The 25,280-nt window shown below is 36.6% G+C and overlaps 1 protein-coding gene across 1 annotated transcript; it reads left to right on the top strand.

Moving 5' to 3' along the window:
• Nucleotides 1-461: 461 nt before the first annotated feature.
• LOC121313358 (E3 ubiquitin-protein ligase RNF144B-like) lies at nucleotides 462-25,280 on the top strand. The gene is made up of 8 exons (XM_041245778.1): nucleotides 462-617; nucleotides 8,425-8,632; nucleotides 15,277-15,381; nucleotides 19,388-19,448; nucleotides 21,764-21,974; nucleotides 22,641-22,785; nucleotides 23,822-23,911; nucleotides 24,280-25,280. Exons 2-8 carry the CDS (start codon nucleotides 8,462-8,464, stop codon nucleotides 24,424-24,426), a joined length of 930 nt encoding a protein of 309 aa, XP_041101712.1. The 5' UTR covers nucleotides 462-617; nucleotides 8,425-8,461; the 3' UTR covers nucleotides 24,427-25,280.

Below are 25,280 nucleotides of genomic sequence, written 5' to 3'. Positions count from 1 at the left end.
GTAACACACACGTCCCCTTTACAAAATTAAAGATACCGTTACCATGACAAACTATATCACCTACTCATACATCCTTAAAGAAGAAATCCTCATAGTGGGGGATATGCATGCTAATACGTATGTTAACTGATAAACTTTGTTTGTATGAAGAATTCAGTTGATGACTAGTTTGATAATAGACAAATTAAGGAAGGTTGCCTAACAGTTTAAATACCTGTACCTAAAAATAGCAACAAAAAAGAAGGGCCATAATACTAACCTGTCAACAAACAGTTAAATCACCTGTAGAAACTAGGAAGTAGGAAGTGTTATGTCTCTGCTTCCTGTTTAAATCTCTAAACAACCTGGTTTCATTGGCAAGCTGTGACGTGCCCTTGATAATATGACAACATGCTTTTAATAGCAGGGAGGGATTATTTACTGAATTGGGTGCCGAAGGGGAGGAGACAGAAATTTGTACCAAGCCCTGCTAGCTAGCTACTACTGTACTGGCGTCCTAGCAGACTGTGTCAGGAATGACTGAATCTCGCTGCTTCAGTCTAAAGGAAGCCACTGAGAAAGCATTGCAGCTGTGAGACAGAGAGAGAAAATAAGTGGAACATTGGCCTTCATTCAAGGTAATACCCATACCTACATGCTATGTGTTTTGTGAGTTTTTCAGTGTAGTGCTTTTAAATGTATATTGTGAGAAGGCTGGGTTATGTTCCAGAAACTATAACCTGCAGTTTATGAACAGGATCTGTTAAATTAAATCTTAGCAACAGGCAGGAGCTGGATTTGACATTACTTAAAAATTACATTTTAGAACTTATTTATATACAATGCAGAATATTTAATAGAATCCCAATATTTAAATGTGGTTGCTTTCGATATATTTGTTTTATAGGAGAAGCTATGCCCCTTACAAAGCTGGTGAGCACAGAGCAAGGGTTTACGTATATTTATGGTTTTATATATTTTTTCACTGTTATGACTTCCAATACAGCTACATGAATTCTCAGTCTGTTCCATTCACAAGAACAAATGTTTTTACCACCTGCCAGTGCACACAAGTTGCTTTCTCCTTGAACTCTTTTCATTAGGATTTGGAGGTATATTAATCCCTATTGAATAGATTGTTATTGTATAATGCCTTGGTTCTCTAGGGTATTTGTAATTTTGGAAACCATAAAAAACAGAGCCAAGGGGAGCCTGGCTAGGGAAAATTCACTGAACTGGAACATAGCATGCATATAAGAAGTGGTGGACTTTTTATTTCATTGCACCAGACAATAATAGTGGTTATCAAAACAAACAACAGTGCTGCGTCATTAAGCAGCAGGCAGAAGGTAAGAATACAATTATCCTTTTTGAAGGTAAAATCATTCAATTTACTGTATAGTTCAAGCCAAAGCTGTAAAAATACAGAGGTTGTACATTGCAGCACGTTCATGTGTGATGATCTGGGAAGTTTACCTCATAGGGTAAAATTACACAACATTATCCTGTTAATAGCCCTGGCTACCGATTACACACCTGGCTGCCTACCAACAGTTTGTGATGATACATACAGCACTGACAATGTTAAGCTTGCAACTGTTTCAACTTGTCTGCAAAAGGGATGCCCTAAAGAAAAGTTAGAATATGATTCCAAGTTGTAGTAAAAGGATTTTCTTTACATTGCCTTATGTTTTGCGTAAAGATCAGTTTGAAATGAAACCTAGGTCCTACATTTGCACACACTGGTTATTCAAATTCAGTGTTACATAATCGTTTCATATGCATTTAAACATTTGAAAGCGTTGAAAATGCCCCAAACAGCCACCCTTTCTGCATGTCAATACCAAATGATTTGTTCACGCAGTTGGAGATGCTCCTGTGTCCCCAAATGGCTTACCTCATAAAAGCACTGTGGTACGGCGTGCAGGGTGTGTCATATAACCAGAGATCGCAAATTTTAATCCTGGTTGTGTGAGGCAGCTGGTTTTCTCTTGGGATTCCATGGGGGCGCTGCATTGGCTTTAGCGCTTCCGGGGTTGGGGAGGTGGGATCCAGCTTAGACTGTTTCTCTTCACCGCTTTGCAGTGACCCCTACAGGTTGAGATTTGAAAGACTGGTCTTTGTCCTCCAGAGGCTGGTAGTCTGCAGACATCGGCTCTCGAGTTCCTGGGTGTAAAAAGACGTCGATTGGCCCATGGGATTGGAGGACGACCACTGAGCCTCGGGTCCCTGAGCTGTGTGGGGAATCGCTGCGGTGAAGGACAAATTATAATAATAATAGGACATTCCAAATTGGGAGAAAATCAGGGATAAAATAATTGGAGATTCTAAATTTTTTGAAAAAGACATGCATCTGTGTCTCTAAAGCTTTATTAACTGAACACACTGTGGGAGTCCACTTATTACATGAATGTATTGGTTGTGTGAATGCTTAAAATTGAATGTTGCCAATGAAGAAAACTAAAATATTAGTAATACTCCACTGATTGGATTAGGATTTTGAAAAGGGGAAGCCTCATTAAGACCTTATTTAACTTACCTGAATTCTGCCCCCTGGTTTACGATGCACTCCTTCTTTTCTATTTACAGACCCCCGCTCCTTTGTGTAGGTACAGACCTTAGTGAGTCCTGGTTTGCTGCCACAAAGAGCAAATTGCTTGTTATTTATTTCAGAATACCACTGGAAAATGATTTTGTAGTGTGGTCAAGAGTTCACCTCTTAATACGAGCATAATATGTTCAGTATCCCAAACCAGGACTGACCACTCTGTTTCAGTACTCTTCCAGCTGTGAGATGAAATTAATGTTGACTCGCTCTATAGGGTACTACTGTATATTGGCCCACTTTAAAGTATTGTATCCCCTAGTCCCAGCAAAAACATTTAAAAAATCACATTCAGGACTTGACACAGGATGAGTAGAAGAAATAACTAAAATAGATTCAAAAAGTTGGTTTGGTCACATTTCAATTGTGTGTTTTTATAGAACATAAGCCAGTGCCAAGTGGTAGCTTAAATCAATGTGTATTGTTCAATGATTTCCAAATAAGTTAAAGCCAATGAAGTTAAAACAAACAAACCAGAAATATATTGCTTTTGGGTGTACAGTTTGTGCTTGAATGGACATCTTCTCTAAATTGGACATATGTGTTTTATTATCTAAAGTATACAAATATCAAGGTACCTGATAGATCATGCAGAAAAGCAAACAGTACTGCTTTGAGCTATTGCTTTGAGGAGAACTTGCAGTACAATAGATCTTATTATTACATACTGCCATCAATTTACAATAGCATTCTGAAATGTCCAAATGGGGCCCTATTTTCCAGTGCATATTTTATATTGCCAGACATATATAATGAAGCCCTCTACTTTATTGTTATTCAGGATATTTACACAATATTAAGAATTTATTATTGCATGACGGATGTGGTCCCATACCCATGATTATCCCAGAATCATTTTCTGCTTTTGAAATTGAAGTTACCATAACTTAAGAAAATCTGTTAATTAATTATAGAATTGATACCCCCTGCAACTACTGCCTAACAATTACTGTATCTAAAACAATAACTACAGTATCAACCACTGAAATACAGTGAGAATATGTGCATAACTGTAGATATTATTCCTTATTCACAAAGGAGACAAATGATTTATTGAATTGACATATAAACATTCCCGTAAATTATGTTATTTGAATTTGATCCATGGCCTTGCCCATTAGAGCTAGTTATCTGCCCTATGCTGCCAAAACTATGATAAATTAAATACATGAATTCGATAAAAAACTAATGCCAGCGGGCAGGACAAGTGGCCTTTTGAGGCCACCTTCCCCCTAGACAAGACATACTGCAAGGTAGTGGCAGGAGAGGAGGAGGACCAAACGAACGAACGATAAGGGCTGTAGATGAAGTTGGTATATATACGGTTTGATGATTACATATTTGATTAAGGGGCAGATTCTCTGTTCAGAAATACTTTCCAATTAAAATTGTTCTTGCAATGTGTTTAAAGGCATTGTTTTGAACCTACACGCTTGCGAATAACTGTCTAAATGGCTCTGTGAATATTGAAACTTCTATGTCAGGTACTTGTTAGCACCACCATTCCATACTGTATCTATTGCACAGAGGGCAAATGACAACTGAATGTCATCAATTCAAGGAAGTCAGACCAAACGACTCACACCAAACGACACACACACAATGTACGGTAACACATCACACCTACCCCAGGCAGGACAGAACCATGGTACACACAAGGGGAAACAATAACACAAGAGTTGATGTCCGAAAAGGGGAACAGAACAGTCCACCTGTCCATCAGAGCTGATAGAAAGTCAGGCCATATGCTAATTAGGTCCCTGATTCCTTTTATTGTGAGGTAATGTCATTGTTTTGTTTTGTGTCAAGACAATAATGAATGTTATATGAGTGTTCCTTTGCTCTCCTATATTAGTAAAATATAATGTCTGGTATGGAATTAAATTTAGACTCTGGATAACATTTTAAGAATTGTTTATATATATATATATATATATATATATATATATATATATATATATATATATATATATATATATATATATTTATAATATAATTTGATGGCAATAATGCTAGTAGGAGAATTTGGTGTCTCACAGTGTGTGCAAATGTACACAAAGTCTACTTGATGATCTTGAAAGGTTAAGTCTATGCTTTCAAAATAAACGACAAAAACAAAGTACAGTTGTTACCACGGCAACATCCTGGCAAAAACTAATGATTCATAAGGGCCTGGAGAGGTATAATGAGTGTTTTATCCTAACTCACTTTTAATCATCTCTTACCAGAGGTGCAAATAAGCTAGTATGGGTAACGGCCTGGTATTGTGTACCCATAAAACATTTTATCAAGGTAATTTTATATTTCGACTTATCAAAACGATTGTTTAGGCTACATATTTTGTATTTGTATTTGAAGTCCTTTCCCGCCTCCCGGCTTCTTCTTGGCTGTCCAGTAACTAATTGTTATTGATGTTTAAGCAAAATAACAATCACTCAGGTCACATTCTCGTGACTTGGGATGACCGAGTGAGTAATTACCATGGTAACCGTCACAGGGTAGATTGGTGACATTTAGTTACATTCGGTGCAGGAAGAAGCACTCCTGAAAAACTAGGAAAAAAAATACTTGCAGTGGAAACTCGTCATGCTTTTGTAAACTGAAATCTTAGTGGCCTGAATTGAAGTGAATACCTACGTAAGACAAAGGCATACAACTAGTACACTTTATTATTTGGTAAAATGATAGACTGTGATACACTGTTCCTTCTAACTGCTTTTGAAAAGGAAAAATATCAAACAGAAAAACAACTATGAGATGCTTCACAATCAGAACAAACTATACAAGGTAACACCACTTGGAAGTAAACCTTTCATGCATAGTTTAGTTCATATTTTGAGGAAACAAGTAGAGCAAAAATAGCCTTCATTTTATGTCCTGGTCAGAAACAGTAAAAATCTCGTTTTCCAGAACTCTCTCTCAGCAGCTGTCTCACAACCAATAGTGCCTCTCTGTATGAGAGTGTCTTTTTGCAACTGCGCATGCAAAGAACTTTGAAGACATGCGGAGAATGGAAGAACAGGGGAGGCAGTATTGTACAGTGTTTCTCAGGAAAATTAATAGACCAATCTTTAGATCTGTGGTGCATTTTTTTAAAATGTACATTCAGTTGAAAGATATTTTTACTTTAAAAAATAGATAAATAAAAATAGACACCTTACATCATTAGGGCTTCTGGTTTTCCGTGTTTTTGTCCGACTTTTTGCCTTTATTTTATGAATTAATTTCACAATTAACACATTTCTCAGTTTTAATTCAGAAACCAAAACACATTAAACAGTGCTTAGAGACATTTTAAAAGGAAAGTAGTTAAACAGGACGAAAACACATAAAACCAGACACCCTCAATATATATTATTCAGTACTAACTAGCAGTTTTAAGCCTATTCGGTTACATTTTGAAATGAAAACTACAGATTTTGAAGACTTTTGATAGTTAAGACTAAATCAAAGTAGCTATTTTAGAGGTATAAAACTAGCGTAGCTTCATAAAGGTAGGTTTATGGTGCATCACTTGACTTATGATGGCACTATCTTATGGGGAGGCAGTATCAGTGTCTGCCTGCTTCAGTGTGGGAACAACATGTAAGAATGCTATAGTTGCGTAACTGAATACAGCAGTATTCATTCAGCACGTATTAATTAAATTAGCGATGACGACAGCTCAACAGTAATACAGTGCCAGTAAGAAATTAAAGTTACTTTCACCTCTGTCTCAGACCCAATCAATTTCTGGGTTTCTGCATACCAAATGTAACATGGTTAAATGTTTTCACTTGCACAAGTCCCCCACTATTTCATTTAAGGGTCTGAAACAAGTACTTCATTCATATTCATGCCTGTCTGTACTTTTTCCACTAAAAGACAAAGTATTCACTGTTCTAGTAATGTCATCACATCAACCATATTTCAACTCCATGTACTCTTTGGTATATCTATTGGAGTATATATATAAATATAGTATATATATATATATATATATATATATATATATATATATATATATATATATAATATATATATATATATATATATATATATATCATATTTAAACAAAAATTGAATTTTTTTGCCCAGTTGTTTTACTTTTCATTGTCTGTACTTCTGTGATTTTGTATGATAGTTTTAAAATGAATGAACATAAGTGTAAACACTAACTTGGTTGTAAGTTTGCTACTTCTTTGGGTAAATAATGTATGGTACTGTAGCATGTGAGATGTGGGTTGCCCCTTTAGTGTTTGCAGGTGTTCACATGAGCAGCACAGCAGTACATAGTTCTCAATGGGAGAGTAGGTTGACAGGCTTGGTTGGTATAGGAATACATCAACCAGTCTGGGAGTGCCCTGTCACATTAATAATTGGGAGGGTTCCCCTGCTAAATGAGCCCCTGTTTACATCCTATTATTGGTTTGCTTTGATAGTCATGTTATACTGAGCATGGGGATGGTTCGACGGGTAGCGTGTGTGATTGGGTTGGAGTTATAAATAAGAGAGAGGGAGAGGCAGTGCAGGCTTGCAGAGAGATGTAAATAGGTTGAGTCTGGACTGTTGCACCAAATTGGATATATAGTGAGGGAAAGTTACCCGATCCATCCTACCTGAGTTTAGGTTAAAAAAAGCAATTTTTTACATACTTAGACCTTTTTAGACTATGTCACAGTTACACTCAGTTGAAAAACTGGAGACGTGGTAGAATTGACTACTGTTGATTTGTTGACCCTGGTTCCTTTCACAAATCCAGACTGTTATTTCTTGGTAAATGTTTCCTACATTCTATGCAGGGTGTATTCATTATTGGCTTAACATTTGGTTGCTTAAGGTAATTTTAGCTGTAAAGGTATAAATGCTATATACTGTACGTAGAGTAACTCTGGTTTTAGCAAAACAATAATGTAAGCAAACAAAACAAAGGAGGCTATCTCTAATAGAATTTTATTAGAATTACCTTATGCCCCATTTAGCGTTTAAAAACCTTAAAGCTTAATGGTTTGCATGTTTCTATATGTAAAAGTTCAGTATGATGCAAGTACATTTCTGAGAAAGCTTGCATTTTTACATCGTTAACCATTATAAACAAATTACTTTGGTGAAAAATAGAAAATAATAAATACTTTATTATCTTATTTAAATACTGTCTAGTCCTTCCTGTCTTGAAGGTAATTTCCTGTTGGCATGCATTTAAACAAGCAAAACTTGTTCTTGTATTTCATAATACTTTTGTAGTTTGATAATATTTTCACTGTGTTCACTGAAAAAATATTAACATGACAATTGTTCATGTTAAAGAGAAAAAACAGTATCTTCAGATTACATTGTAAATGAATTTACCTTTTGTCTAATAGAAAGGTAGGCATATTTACATGAATCATTGCATTTAGTACCTTGGATGCTGTAATAACTTGGTCATTACCTAATAATTATTGTGGCCCAGAACAGCCGTGGTGGTCATAGTAGTGGTCATATGACTTAGTGTTCTGCCTAGGATGCGATGCCAGCCATTGCTTCGGTCACATCCTATATTAAAGTCAATCTACCAGAAGGAAATTGATTACAGATACAAAAGATGTTGCTAGAAGCATGAAAAAAATAAATTAAATAAGTTGTAACATGAAAAGTCTAGTATACAATTGGTTGATAATAATGACTTACAGTACCACAAAATTGTATACCTGCTATTCACAGGCTCACATAGTATCATCTGTATCATGTTCCCTGAGACCATGCCTGAGCATGCTTGTGTATTATTTGTTTTTATTTATTTATTTGTTTTTATTTGTTTATTTATTTATTTTGAGGTGAGGTTCTTACCGGCTGCTTGCCTGTGCTTTTTTTTCCTGCAGAAGGCTGCTGGGAGACTGGTGAAGTTTTAATGCGCTGATGGGTTCCACTGGAAGGAGCTGCCGACAGAACACAATGATGACGACAAGACTGTCAGTGTCCGGGGAGCTGGCACTAGATCCCCTGGTCAGTTGCAAACTGTGTCTGTGTGAGTGGCCTGCTCACAGGATGAGCACCCTCCAAGCATGCAGCTGTGTCTTCTGTACCTCGGTAAGCTCTCACAACAAATTGTTTTGAAGGAGGGGTGCGTGAAAAGTTCACAGGGTTGTCTGAGGTGTCTTCTTCGGAAGTTGTCTTTTGAAAACCACAACACTGAAGGGGTTTATTCCGTTGAGCTAAAAGGTGGCAAATATAAAATACTTCTGTTACTTTAGAATCAGTACTGCAGCAACTGCTGCCTTGCTCTGATAAAAATAAAGACTGAAAAGCCACCTTTTAAATGTTTACATATTCATTACAGCTGTCTTAGTCTTTATAAATCCATACCAGTATTTAACTCAAATAAAGCCCTCTGCCTGTCACTGAATAATGACATAATTGAGCTCTGCATATAGTACCTTGCTATAGTAGAAGCTGTTCTATCTTTTTTATTAGACTTGCTCTACTTGGTTTGCATGAGGATTTGTTTAGTCATTAGAATGGACCCCATGGTCTGTCTTCTGATTAAGGCAACTGCACATGAGGCTAAATATGAGTTTGGTATTCCAAGAAATGCTATTTTAGTAAATGATTGAAAGGGATACTGCAGCTTTAAAAATGCATGATTACCTCAGATGGATAAGCAGCGGTTACAATTTGCCGTGATAATCACTACTCAAAACTAAGATTTACTATGACCTCCTGAGATTGCATCCACTTTCTAATGAGGAAGTGCACAGAACTACGTCAGTGTTTTTTGCTCTTTTGTTTATTTTGAAATAAAGTTGACTTTACCCATTTTCCATTAAAAATAAAACATACTACAAAAATAATAAATACATTTCCCACTGCTGCTGGCAATGTCCCGCCTTCCTGATTTGCACCGATCATTGGTTTGTTCTGAATAGCACCATCCTACATTTCTATTGGAGAGTTGGCTTGCAAGATTTAAAATGAGATTACAATCAGGATGGAGGCTTGTTAGCTGGATTTAAACTGTTTTACAGTTAAAATACAGAGGATTTAAAACAGAATTGCGGCGAAATGTACAAAAATGCCTACACACAAAAACCCAAATGTGCCCGTAACCATAGGGATTTCATTGTGGAAGACAGCAAAGGAAAGAAGGTACAATTTAAGCGTGCAAGTGCTGTCAGGATACTATACATATTTTGACAGAAAAAACAAACAAACAAACAAAAAAAAAAAAGTTTCAGGTCACGAATGCTAAAGTATTAAAAGTCTTAAATAGCGAAATTCATATTTTTTATTTAGTATTAAAAACATACATTAATTTGGCTTCTGTTTAAAAATATGTGAAGCCCAATATTATTATGCACATTTGCACAAATAATACGATAACGTGTTTACCCTTATTTGAGTTTATGTTGTTCAAAATTAAATCAGCGATTTAAGCAGAGCAGCTTTTATTTAAGCCCTACCACCACTGTGTTAAGAATAATCTCCACTGTCTCTTAAGTTACACATATCCCTGCTATACAGTATAATCAACGTTTTATATGTGTTATTAAAGCATACAGATACTGTACTCCTGCATAGTTCATAATAGGTATTCTGTGCACAAAGAACTCCTCTACTGAATGTTATATGTTTGTGGCTTATTCAAATAACAGATCCTTTTTACAACCATTCTGAGCATCTAGTCAACAAAACAAGCAGTTGTTGTTGTAAGGGGAGCTTTTATTTCAATATGTAATATAGATGATGTTCTGTTCCTGAAAATTTCTCTGGGCTGAGCTGAGTTCCTGCTTATGCAAGGGAATTGGTTTCATTCATCAGCTGAATGCACGCACGCGCACACACACACACACACACACACACACACACACACACACACACACACACACACACACACACACACCATAGTTTACTCTGGGTTGGCATGTTTAATAATATGCTTTACCATACTGTACCTCACTATTCTGTACAATGCTTACCTGTTGTTTGCTTTACCATGCTTTCACTATGCTTTATTACAATTTGCTGTGTTTTTACTTTGGTGCACTTTTATAACAGAAAGTGAAAGAAATTGTTATTATGTTAAAAAAATATATATATATTGTGGTGACTTTAAGTAATGCGTTTGTGATAAATGTTACACAGCTTTCTGTAAATAATTACTGTATATTTGTAGTGATAGTATACTTTCACTTGCAATTAAGCATCAATAAAGCAGTAATCTCATAGTATTTCATTATTGTAATGGTTAATTATACATTAAGGTAAAATTTATGAGTACAAAAACTAATCAGTACTCTGATCAAGGCACTAGCTGAAATTATCTATTGTTGATTGATTGAGCATTTTGAAGAATTGATTAATTAAGCTAACCTTCAATAAACTGCAATAAGCAGTCCAGGCATTAAGTGTGATTTTTTTTTCTCTGTCTCTGTAATCACTGACTAAGGCATTCTGCTTTATTACTTTTATTTCAGCACTGCATGAACATTTATTATAGTAATTTGGTTTATTATACAAAGCCAATCTGAAGCAATTTCCTTCTGTCAAAACATGCTATATACAGTATGATTCATTTACCTTTTTTAAACATGGAAGTACATTCTGTTATTCGTTGCTAATGATGCTTTACAATGCGCAAGGTTATTCAATCAATAAATCAATTAATCAATCAGTCAGTCAATCAGTCAATCTTTATTTTATATAGCACCTTTCATAGTGGACCTCCTTCACAAAGCGCTTGTTTTGTCAAACAGCCATTCATTTTAAATGCAGCAGCATCACAAAACCAGCCCCACCCTACTCTATTTTTACAGCTAATAGCGCAATTGCTGTATATACATTTAGAAAATAAGTTATTTCTGAAAATTGCAAATGATCTAATGGCAGATGACAGTATTTTAAAATTTTATTTCAAAATGTTGCATAAATGGTATAATTAAGTAGCAGTTCCTGGTAACCATGGGAACGATTCTACTTGCATTTGTATATGATTAACAATACTATTCAGTTGTTTATATCTCCTTGGAAACCAAGCGTAGCCACTCTATTTTTACATATATACTGATGTACAAAAGAAACACAACACTCAGGTCTAATGGATTTAATTAAATATTTTAAACAAAGATATTAAACAAAATCACAGAAACAAAAAATACAGATCAAAGAATCATGACACACTGTCAAAATGAAAACATTACAAAGTTAGTATTGGGTATGAACTCCTTGATCATTAATACAATGCTGGCAGCGTTGACGCATAGACCTGATCAGCCTCTGGATAGACTGCTGTGGGATGTTCTGCCACTCTTCCTGTGCAGCTGCAGCCAGCTGGCGAAGGTTGGCTGGTCGTGGTTGTCTCTTGTGGATGACACTGGCGATTTGGCCCCACAGATGTTCTTTTGGAGTCAGGTCAACGCATCAGTCAGCATAACGCTCACCATGACGTCTCCACACATGCTGTCTTCCGTCAGGTCTGTCATGGGCAAAACGGCATTCATCGGTGAATAAAACACTCCACCACTCTCTCTGCTGCCACCTCAGATGTTCTCTGGCCCACAGAAGACGGCGATTTCTTCTCTCAGCTGTCAACACGTTACCCCTGAATGGCTTCCGAGCGTGCAAATCAAGCTACAGTCAGTCTGCTGATGCACAGATTATTTTTTCCTGGAATTTCTCGTGCTGTAACCACTGCAGTTTGAAAACGATTATGCAGATGGATCTGTCAGATATGACAGTCCTGGGCCAGTGTAGTGACCATCTGCCTTCCAGGATTAAATAATTAGGCAGATCTTCAGGGGTGAGTTTGGGAGGCCCCACCCTATATAAACATCAGAAACTTTGTGAGTTTGGTCTTCACCTTACAGGTGTGTGGAAACATGTCATGCCACAATCAAAAGAAATATCTGAGGACCTCAGAAAAACAGTTATTGATGACCTGAAGCAAGCTGTCCATGCAAGGAAACCGTCAAATGTCAATATTAACATATTTCAAACCTAAAATGTTATTAGATCTAAGTCCTCATAATAGATAAAGATAACCTGATTAAACAAATAACACAAAAACATAATACTTTTTCAACATTTATTTATCCACAAATGATTCAACATTCAATATCCATGTGTGAAAAGTACATGAACCTTTAGATTCAGTAACTGTTGGAACCCCCTTGAGCAGCAATGACTTCAACGAAGTGTTTCCTGTAACTATTGGTCAGTCTCCGACATCGGTTTTGAGGAATTTTGGCCCATTCCTCCTTACAGAACTGCTTCAACTCTGTGACATTTGAGGGCTTACTTGCGTGGACAGCTTGCTTTATGTCCTGCCACAACATTTCGATGGGGTTTAGGTCTGGACTTTGACTATGCCATTCTAAAATGCAGAATTTCTTCTTCTGCAGCCATTCTTTTATAGATCTGCTTGTATGTTTAGGATAATTGTCTTGCTGCATGACCCATTTTCGGTTCAGTTTCAGCTCATGGATGGATGGCCTGACATTCTCCTGTAGAATCTTCTGATACAATGCAGAGTTCATGGTTGTGTCAATGATGGCAAGCCATCCAGGTTCTCAGGCAGCAAAGCAGCCCCAAACCATCACACTCCCACCACCATGCTTCACAGTTGGAATGAGGTTATTCTGTTCGAATGCAGTGTTTGGTTTTCGACAAACATAGCCAAAAAGTTCCACCTTTGACTTGTCTGTCAGAGAACATTGTTCCAGAAGTCTTGTGGATTGTCTATGTGCTCTTTGGCAAATTTTAGACTGGCAGAAATGTTATTTTTATCCTTCCACAAACTGCATTCTTGTTCAGTCTTTTTCTGATAGTTGAGTCATGAACACTCACATTAGCCAAGGCAAGAGTGGCCTGCAGATCCTTGAATGTTACGTTGGGGTTCTTTGTGGATTCCTTGATAATTTTCCAGTCTGTTCTTGGAGAGGTTCAACCACTCCTGGGTAGAGTGACTGTGGTCTTGAATTTTCTCCATTTGTAGAGTATGTGTCTGACAGTGGATTGGTGGTGCCCCAGAGCCTTAGAAATGACAATAACTGTTTTTCTGAAGTCCTCAGAGATTCCTTTTGATCGTGGCATGACGTGTTTCCACACACCTGTATGGTGAAGACCAAACTCACAAAGTTTCTGATCTTTATATAGGGTGGGGCCTCCCAAACTCACCCCTGAAGATTATTATTATATAATTACCTAATTATTTAAGCACCTGATTCCTATAATCCCCTTAATTGAGCTGAAAAAAACAAGGGTTCACTTCCTTTTTTACATACCCTGAATCTTAATTACTCATTGTTTGTCTAATTCATACATCATTTGGTTTCAAAAGACATGGAATTGGTTAATATAAACCTTACTGGATATTTAAGAAAAGACTGGTTTTGATTCAAGAAGGCTATTATGGTAAAACTATGGAATTTCCATATTTATCATTGTGGTTGACAAACTTCTTCTCGGCACTGTATGTTACTAGTCATTATTCTCAGTCAGTTTTATATTTAAATGAGTTGCCTTGTACATCTTAAAAACAGTCTTCTAAAATACTGTTTTTAGAGTAGAAGTTATTAAACAAGCATCAGTGTCTGATTTGGGTGTTGATCATGTGTGAAAAGGTACTTACTGGCCTGTGTTTTTTTCTTTTCCATTTTCCACTCCTTGCTTAGGAGAGGATGCTGCATGATATGTGAATATAGAGAGTGTTTGTGCATTGTTTAAACTGGCAAGCCGTGTACAGCACTAACAGAAAAAGCCAGAGGACTGTTTATGCTGTTGCCACTTGCCAGCATTTGCAAACACTAATCCCAAAACTCCATCCATTTTGTAAAAATTCATCCAATATTCTTTACTTTGTCATATTCCACGTTTTGCTTTTTGTTTTACTGATTTTTTATTTTGTTCAGTAATTATTAAAATATAATGTGATAAGTACCTTACTTCTTAAAGTTTTTTTTTTTTTTTTTTTTCCTGAATTCATAACACCGATGAAGGCATTAGCTGAAACGCTTCTCTTATTGATTTTTTCCTAGTTTCTACATTTTCCAGCCAATAGAGTTTTAGTTAGTAAATTCATTGAATAAAAAAAAAAAGGAAAAATTACAGATCTGGACACAAAATGCAGCCCAACCCTTTTAATATAATTTCAAAGGGCATCTACAATAATGGTGTCAGTAGTCTTGATTTTATCCAAAGTGTAACAAAATTCAGGAAAAATAAGAATTATGTGTTGATATACCAACTATGTCTGTTTATATATATATATATATTGTAGTATGTTTAGTATATTGTAGGAATGTAGTATATATTCTATTGATTACACTGGTGCCCATTAAAAATAAAATCAATGTACATGAACAATACAGTGTAATAATAAAAAACATAAGGAAACTGTATACATACATATTACAGAATTGTGTGTGCTAGATACGTTATGAATATGTCTGAACATTTCAATACTGTACAGCAATTTACTTACATGTACAATTTCTAGTCTTATTTCCCAATGTGAATGTTTATATGACTGAAAATAGTGATATCATCAGGACTGTGTCCCTCTTGAAAAGCCTGTATTCTGGGCATAGGGTATGGGAATAGGGTGACATTTACAGGACTGATATGGAGTGGTTTTGTCTAAAAGACTGCTTTCAGATTCTTTAGATTTGGACACGTAGAGATGCAAATACTTTTTTACTGGTTAATTTTGTGCCATTGTTGCTGTTTTCCGTTTGTAGTGCCTAAGGCAGTATATGCAGCTTGCGATCAGAGAAGGATGTGGTGCTCCCATCACCTGCCCTGACATGGCCTGTCTAAAGAATGGGACTTTCTTCGATACTGAGGTATTCTCTGTTCCTGGTTTTTTTTGTGTGGTTTTTTTTTTCACTTGTTTATAGTAACTAAAAAGGAAGACACACACACAGTCTTTATGTTTCTGGTTTTCTATGTTACAAAGTGGTAGGTGTGTCACTTACAGATGTCACAACTAAATCACTAGTGAAGGTCATTAGGAATGTGACAAAAAAAAAAAAAAGATCAGGACATGTTTCAGCAGAGTTGAGGCACTATTATCAAGCAACATCCCTTTTGAAGTATCATCTGGAGAAAAAAGTATCAGCAGTCTCCCTAATGATTAGTCAAACAATTACTAAAATGTTGCTAGAATGTCTTCTCTATGGAGGTTAGGTGATATAGCTGATAAGAGCTTAACATATAGTAACCCCCTTCACCCCACATTCATATTGTTCACAGTTTCATAAACCCCAGTTGCCAACATGTAAGACTGGTACCATTAAACTCTGTTGCATTTTGTAATCTCTGTATTCAGAAATGTGATATGAAGGTGATTATCCAAGCCCCTATACTGAAGACATTTGTCTATGTACATTCCTTTCTCATAGACTTGATCAGTTTGTTGTGTCTTTCTGAATTCTGTGGGAATACCAGAAATACCAATGTTTATACAACAATGAAGGTAGCCAAGGACACAAGATTCTGATCATTTTTTGTTTGTTGTTCTCAAATACTTTTAACCTGTGCAGTATGTCCTCTCTCTCTCTCTCTCTCTCTCTCTCTCTCTCTCTCTCTCTCTCTCTCTCTCTCTCTTTCTCTGAAATACTTAATGCTAAACCACATAACCAAATACGGCTCCACAGCTGAACCACAATTTTATAAAATATAAATTGAGTTAATAATACACACACAAATAAAAAATAATCTGGCTTGGGTAATATATTTTGCATGCAAACACATAGGGCCTCATTTACTAAAGAGCACTAAATTTAGAGTTAGCATGCACGTAAAGTAGTGACCCTAATGTGTGCAATAAATCTAAATTTACTGCCCTATTTACTAATAAAGAACACTTTCATTTTTGTGCACACTATTTGGCTCATATCCATGCCATAGCACACACTAAATTTAGTGTGAACAATAATTTAATGCTCACGATAATAATAGCCGAGACAACAAGTGACCACCTTCACATAAAAGCCCCAGTAGTCCAGGCGTATCTTTTGGTCAGTAGCATATTGTGAAAAGTGCAGGTGGCTTACATTGACCGAAAATGAGCGATCAACAGACACAGCATTCAGCAGGCAATATCAAGTGAAACTGCACTGCTTTCCTTTTCATTTTAACATGTCTTCCTTGTCTGATGTAAAAAAACTAAATAAATAAAGCATTTTTCCTTCATCCTTTAATGCATATACAATAAAAGTCATGTTGTGCAATGGCATATTTTTCTTTTTGTACTGCTTCTCGACAAATATTAATTAATGAGACGTAGCCTCAATTCTCTTCCTTGTCGCTTTGCCACCCTGCAGAGCAGGCTCCATGGATCAGGGTGCCAGTGCTATGTGAGTACAATCACAACAGCACCCATCACATTGGGGAAGCCAGCAATCAGGGTAGAAGCCCACTTTCACGTCCTGTAAACCTGTTCTCTGTGTGGGAAAATTAATTCCCTGTAAGCTGTATCAGGGATTTTTTTTTTTTGTTTGTTTTGTAAATTGCAGGTTATTAAATAGGTTGCAGATAAACCTAAATACACTGTTTAAAATAAATAGTTAATACTCTAAAGCAGGGGTGTCAAACATATGGCCTGTGGAGCAGTTTTTGGCGGCCTGCTCATTAGTTTTTATAATTGCATTGATGTACTGTATCATTCTGGAATTCTTCTTTAAACCACCCGCCTCTTTAATATAACACGTGTGTGCAGTCTGCATTGCATGAGTAACATTCCCATTAAGCCAATCACTGCTCACAGATCTGTTTCCTCACGCACACATGTAACAGCACAGCACACATCATTTTGATTAGTATAGCGAAGCAAAGGCTTATTTAAACTTAAAATTAAAAATCAGTAGCCAAAAAGTAGTTGGAGATTCCACAGGAGTGAAAGATTCTAAAATCGTTTGCCAGCTGATTATTTTTTTCACAGAATAATTTTGACGGCACTATGACACATAGAAATGTGTTCTGAGTGACCCAGGAACAGAAACCAAAACACTATTTTGCTAGCAGGTGAAAACTGAGCTGTGGCGCTCAGTATATTTATTAAATAATAAAACGAATATTTAAACAAACACAAAAGACACAAAACAAAAAGGCGCATTGGCCAAAAAAATAAACAACAATAGTAACTAAACAAGTATAGCAATTGTTTATCTCTCGACTTTAGTTTTACCTTCCCACTTTAGTTCTCCACTCTGAACCCTCTCCGCTAATGAGCTTGGGTGGGTCTTTTATATCGTTACTGGAGCTTTAATTAACCATTTCCTTATTAAGGCTCCAGCCACATTGCCACGAGCTTTACAGGGATGGGGATTCAACCCCATCCATACTTTGAGAGCGGCTTTTTTGCCGGTCTAAAACACAAACAATGACGGACGGCTTTCGTCCATCCACCAAAAACACAATATACAATATAATAATAATAATAATAATAATAATAATAATAATAATAATAATAATAATAATAATAATAATAATAAAAACACAAATAATAATAAAACAGCGCCCGTGGCAAAGTGGTAAGCAGTGTGCAGGTGATCAATAACAAGACAGACAATGATAATTCAGGCGCAATGGAGGATTATTTTACAAACCTATGTGGTCTGGTGACCAAAAGACAGAAAACAATAATAAACAGTGATGCAAAAGCAATACAGCAGTGTGTATTGCTTTTATTTGTAATCCGCAGGTGGAACCTGAAATAATAATAGTCCTGTTATATTTTACCCACACCTAACACATACACAAACACCAGTCCACAGTGTGTGCTCTAGTGCTTGTGTGAATACAGTTCTTGTGAAAACAACATGCAGTGATGTTTGATCCGGGTTTAGTGCTGTCCTTCCTTGACAGCTCTGAATCATGTTAGCTGTCTAAACAATAACAAACAGTATTTTTAGACAAGACAAACAAACAAAACACCCACGATTTTTTTCCCCAGTCTCCTTTTGGTTCTCACGTTAACCATTCACAAAGAAACAGGTCACATCACTATGTTCCCTATTTATACCATCACCCATGACCCCCCTTGGTCAACGAGCTCATCCGCTCCTCCAATCCGCGGATGCCACGCCTTTTCCCGTCCGGGTCTTTGGTTTCGTGTACCATAGCTCCGCCCCCTTTCCAGATGGACAACTTCCGCCTAACCCTGGGAATGAACTGCCATGCCATCCAGTCCAGGGTACTCTGTTCCCTTTACACAGCACCCTCGCAGGTCGGGAGGGAGATCAAACACCAAGAATCATTCGATCTCTGTCACAGCACCATAATATGCCAATATCGCAATATATTAATTAATAATATTGCAATAGTAAATATGGAAATCATTAACATGCACGCTAGTTGCAATTATGGTGCACCATAATGGTTAATGCCCTTTCATAAATGAGGCCCATAGAGTATTCATTTACTGTAATTTTTTGTTGAACTGTAGCTAGTGGGTTATTAAGGATGTTGCTTCAAAGTATAATTTAAGTTTTCATTAATTATTTATTCATGAATCATGTCGATTGTTTAACTCCATAAGATAATGGGACATGAACAAGTCTAACAATGAAAAAGAGGTTTCTGCTTTAAACGTTTAAGTCTTGTATTGAATGAGTAATGTGCCGTGCATCACCTGGAACATTGCAAAAGCTCTTTGTTTTGGATGCTGTCCGTGCCTAATGGGAAAGATAAACACGGCAATTATTTGCTAGGCTGATCTTTACTTTTCCATTTCCATGAAAAGTTATCATTGATTATGGCACAAAGCAAGTGGTAACAGAGGTTGTCTCATTTAATCAATATTCAGCATGCAAAACTTACATTTTTCTCTTGTTCCTTTTGTTTCAGATTGCTGGTTTCGTCCCTTCAGATCAGTTTCAGTTGTATCAGCGATTAAAATTTGAGAGAGGTATGTACACATTTTTCAATAAACAATAATAAAACATTGAGCCAGCTCTTGAATTTTATAATCCCATTTGACTTAAATTAACCAAAAAATTTAAACCAGGTCTGGATTAAATCAAAATTATGGGGCTGCCATACATTTTAATTCAGGCCCTTTTTTATCTGAGGATAACAGTGAGCAACTTCTTTTCCAGTGCTGGAGTGTTTGATAACTCCACAGGAATAGCAAAGCTAATAGACAGCATTGTGTTTTTAACATATTTTGGTTGCTTGTTTAGTCCAGTACAGTCTCAGTTCTTACTGGAAATGAAAACAGAATGCCCCTTTATACAATAGATACAGATATACACTAGGATTATAGGTCTAAACAAATACACTTTGCATTTTTCAAAATCACTTGTGTGTGTGTGTGTGTGTGTGTGTGTGTGTGTGTGTGTGTGTGTGTGTGTGTGTGTGTGTGTGTGTGTGTTGATTTTGTAACTATGCTACTGAACAAAATAGATACAATAGCAACATAGGTTTCTGCATGGTAACAGGTTTCACCAGTGGGAAAACAGATGACTCATATACAGTCACATCAATTAGTGATTTTTTGGCTTTGCTGGGAAGTTTCCATAGACTTCAATAACGTGTCATAGCATTGATTTAAGTATGACATAGAAACTCTATCTATATGTTTTCTTAAAGACAATTTTAGGTAGCTTCAGAACTCAGTTGAGAGCATATTTTACAATAATAATAATAATAATAATAATAATAATAATAATAATAATAATAATAATAATAATAATAAATAATAATAATAATAAAATCACTATATTTGCATAATGGCAATAGGAACCACTCAGAAGTCAGAATGATTGCAAACCTCATACCTAAATTCCACTTGTATTAAAAGTGGTCTCCGATGTTGTTGTGTCATGTCAACAAAAGGTTTTATGTGAATATACATGCTGTAACCCATGCTGACACACATGAGACTGAACTTTATTTGTAATGCCATTCAGGCACACTGATTTATTTTTACCCACAGAGGGCGCTGTTGTCCGTGGCCTGAATACTCATAACAGTAATCATGACCACAGGGTTACCAATACGGGTAGACAGTCCAGTGCACATACAAGTGCTTAAAATAAGAATGAAAACAAAAGACACAAGGGAAAACAAAACCCTACTAAAGGTGCTGCCTCTGCAGTATTTCCTCCCGGTCCAGGTCTCCGCCCTACACTCCACTGTTCCCTCAGATTGCAGTCTATACTTTTGGGGTCTGCCCACGGTTTCTCCGCTACCCCTATATTTATTTTCTTCTCTTGTTTTGTCCTTTCTTTGTTTTTGTTCTCCAGCCGTTCTCGGTCTGGCAATAGAGCTTTGGCTTGCTCGTTTGTCGTCCTACAGGGGCAGACCTGAGGGAAACATTATTTTATAGGCACAGCAATCCCCCAATGCCCACCTCTCAACCATTCAGAAAGAGGGAGAAACCACACACCCTCGTCCCACCTCTCCGTGTCATTGCCATAACTGACATGCATGCTCCAGACAGTCAGCACAGATCTCCCTTGTTACAAATACCATTAATATATCAAAATATGAAAATGTTACCACAGTTATATTCTCATTGTCACTCAATATAATTTACTAAATATGTTACTGCAACTAAACATAATATATAAACTAAACAAGTACTTCAAACCTGAACACAATTGGTATGTCAGTTAGATACAAAAACAAATATAATTTTACAATCCATGTTACACACACAACTAATATGGATATGTCTGGCTGAAAGGGTAATTTGCCTGATATTGCAGTATTACAGCAGCCATCCAGTGACCTGACAGTCATTTATCAAGGCTATCATTGCTTGCTGGAGTTACATGTAACTAAGAGCTTGAGTAACACTTGTTGTTTACAGCATGTGGTTTTGGCTTACTTTTAGATTGTACTATTTGTGAATGTGTATTGTATTCTGAGTTGAACAGGGATAATGCTTCCATCAGAACAAATTCATTTTCCAATTCATATTCAATTCATTGTCACTTAATTCTCATTTCTGTAGACCCCTGTCCAAGGAGAGTCACAGAAATAGCTGTATCTTAGTCATCTGTGGTCTATTTTTGTAACTCTCAGGGGGTTTCTTATAAATAGGGTACTGCTTATTTTTAAGTATGCAGGCAGTGCTGAAATAGCCCTTGTGGATCTAGGCACTCAGCCAGTTTAAGAGAAAATTATCAGTGGTGCCAATAAACACCAGCTACTTCACGGCAACACGGGAGACCCTTCTCCAGACTAATTCAATGTCTTTATTTCTATTTTTTCTAGAAGTGCATATGAATCCATATAAAACCTGGTGTCCTGTTTCGGAATGCCAGGCTGTGTGCGACATTGAATCAAATGGTGTTGGACATCTAGTCCAAGTCAAGTGTCCCATCTGTGAAACTGTGTTTTGTTCTGTCTGTAAGGCAGACTGGCATCCGGGACATTCTTGTTCAGAAAGCCAATCTCTCAGTCTGCCAGCTTCTTCTGATAATGGGTAAGTGGGTAGAAAGGTAAAATCAATTAAATTTCTTGTTCAAGAAAAGAGTCTTATTTCAAGACGTTTTTCCTTTAATAAGGAAATGTTTAAAAGGTACATTTGTAATAAGATTTATTTTTTATTTTTTGACCAAGTCAAGGTATCGCCAATGCGTAAGGTACTATAAACTGTAAGGAACCTAACTGTTGCAGGGTAAGGTTTCCCCCATCACATAATTAGTTTTATATTTTGCAGTTTGGCAAGGGTATCAGTTAAAATTCCTGGCAGAGAAATGGTCTGTCTGATCTTCGGGTCCTTTATTGGCCAGTCAATCAGTCCCAGTTTACCCTATTCCAGCCACATTCCTTAATGGCTGGAATGGTGGGAGCCAGGTACCAATTTGCCGAATAATTAGGACACCTCACTCTCTACACAAAAATTAAGGTCCTCTTGTGAATAAAATTCAGCTCAGATTTAACCATTGGATTATTTATTTTACTATTAAAACCATTTTTTTTTAGGTTAAACTGCATTTTTCAACCATTTGAACACAATTTGCATCTTAGTTCTGACACGATCCCTTGCAGCCTTTGCAAAAGTCCCCAGGTTACACCAGGGTGGGTACTGATTTTAATTACAATACTTCCTCAGTTATTTGATGTCACTTATCTTTCTCCTACCCAGTGTTCCTATTAGCAATGACACAGAAGCTCCGATCAAACAGTGCCCTGTGTGCAGTATCTGTATTGAACGAAATGAAGGCTGCGCTCAAATGATGTGCAAGAACTGCAAACACACATTCTGCTGGTACTGTCTTCAAAATCTAAATGTAAGCTTGTGTTTTACACATTTTAAAATGCAGTGTGTTACTATTTGTTTATTTAGCAGACACCTTTATCCAAGGCAGCTTACAGAGACTAGGGTGTGTGAACTATGCATCAGCTGCAGTCACTTACAACAACGTCTCACTTGAAAAACAGAGCACAAGGAGGTTAAGTGACTTGCTCAAGGTCACACTGAGCCAGTGAGTGAGCTGGGATTTGAACCGGGGACCTCCTGGTTACAAGCCCTTGTCTTTAACCACTGGACCTATTCTTTTTTTTCTGATTGTCTCTGGTTCTGAATAGAGCTGTCATTATCCTACAGATAGAAGGCCTTTAAAAGAGAAGAGTGAAGCATTTAATTGAATTTGTTCATTAAATTAGCAGATACATGATATGGCTGAAGGTCATTTATTTTTACTTCCTTTACAGTAAAAACGAATTGAACATGTGTCATGATACGTATTGTAATTAGTAAAAGAGCAAACATAAAATCTATGTAGGAAAAAAAAGTACAAAACAGCAAGAACCTTATCATAAATGAAGAGCTTACCCATCCATTGTCAGGCTTGTTCTTATGTGTTCCATTTTGTAGTATTAAAGTGCCAAGCAAAGCTCTTCTATAAGTTATTATGTTATGAGAGGGTCTTCTTGTGAACAATTTAGTTGTTACCCAAACCCAAAAACTTGTTGTGTGTGTGGAAAAGTTACAGTATAAAGTATGGTGATATAAAGTATCCCTTTAACGTGTTTTCATGTAACCTGCAGCTCTTTTAGTTAAGCCCAGTGCTTATTTACTTGTATTTCCTTTTGAGGATGTTAATTAAGTGTAATGATCCTGCAAATGTATGTGCGGACTGATGCTTACTGTACAAATAATTCTAAGCAAGCTCACTACAGTTTTTTTTTCAAAATACACCATGCTTTGAGCAGTACAGTGTGTTTTGGTTGGATTTAGCTGCTTTTAATATAGATTTTAAAACTGAAAATATAGTATGGATTACACTTTGGTATCTATTAATCACACTTGCCTTTCTCATTTAGAATGACATATTCTTGAGACATTATGATAAAGGGCCATGCAGAAATAAACTGGGACACTCTCGGGCTTCTGTGATGTGGAATCGGACTCAGGTAAGAAAGTCAACATCAAAACTAGGGCATAGTATAACTGAGCAATATTCAACAATTGTCTAAAATGGGTTTGCTATTTACTCAAGCCAATTTATATTGCAAACATCTAAATAATTGAAAACTATTACAGTGATACACAGCAAAGTTGAAAGATTTCACACTTGAGTTTAACCATGAGTTTAACAGGTACTTAACTCCACAGATGTGTGGGTAAATGGAGTGTCTTGTCTAGCTCCTGCAATTATTTTGTTTAATTGTAAGTCTGCTTCCACTGAAACCTTGGTCTGGTGGAGCTATTGAAATTGACATTGCATGGAAGTTTCTAAAATGTGTAAGGTGCTAAACACTTGTGTTTTCTTTGTGGACAGGTTGTGGGTATCCTGGTTGGTGTGGGTATACTTGCCCTGGTGACCTCACCACTCTTACTCTTGGCATCGCCGTGCATTATCTGCTGCATCTGCAAGTCCTGTCGAGGAAAGAAGAAGACGAAACAGCAAGACCAGCCAACTACATGAAAAAAAGAGGGAAAATGTTTGTAACCTATTGGTTCTAAGCTTGCCAATACAGGTATCCACCATTTAGGTCTTGGTGGAACAAGTGCCTAATATTTGTGTGCATGCATTCTGGTGGAAGGTTTTACAGAATTTTATTTGAATGCTACAGCGGTCATCCTGACTCTATGAAGAAACTGAATAATGACAGTTATAGTAGCGAAAGAATAAAACACAAGTAAAACAAAAGGATTACCTTCTGTGAACTTCAAGAATCCACACATTTTAAAATTGCATTAGGTGTATGCCATTAAGGATTTAAACCAGTTACTGGGTCTTTTATCAACAGCACAATTTGCACCTCTAGAAAAAATATTATAATATCTATTCCTTTTTTATAATTAAAGTAGAAGAATGGGCAGCATTAACTATTACCGCTATTTTTGTCATAAACTGGGTTATTCAGTTATTTACAATTTCCATAGGGATTGAGGAAGCATACTCCAGGTTCAAGATGTCTATACAGAAGGCTATATATACAGTATAGGTCGACAAAGCATTGCTAAGTTTGCACCAATTGTTTTTTTTTTGTACACGGTCCGGCTCAATGCCATGCATTTGGTGACTATGGCAACAGGGTCAAACAAATACCGGCTTCATGACTGGTGAATTCATCATACTGTACAATGACATTTCTACATACAGTACTATTAACATACAGCGTGTATAAATAAAAACACCAAAGCTTCGGTTTCGTCATTTCAGATCTGCAGTTAACATTTCTCCCTTGTTTCATATTTTAGAGGCAGCAAAATAGGCTATGGGAATTACACAGTCATTTTAATTGATGTGGCAACATAAGTTTTAAAGGTTTACAA

This window comes from Polyodon spathula, chromosome 3, assembly GCF_017654505.1.
Source record: "Polyodon spathula isolate WHYD16114869_AA chromosome 3, ASM1765450v1, whole genome shotgun sequence".
In the NCBI taxonomy this organism is placed as follows: domain Eukaryota; kingdom Metazoa; phylum Chordata; class Actinopteri; order Acipenseriformes; family Polyodontidae; genus Polyodon; species Polyodon spathula.
Note: the sequence above shows the minus strand (reverse complement) of the source record. Positions and strands in the feature narration are given on the sequence as shown.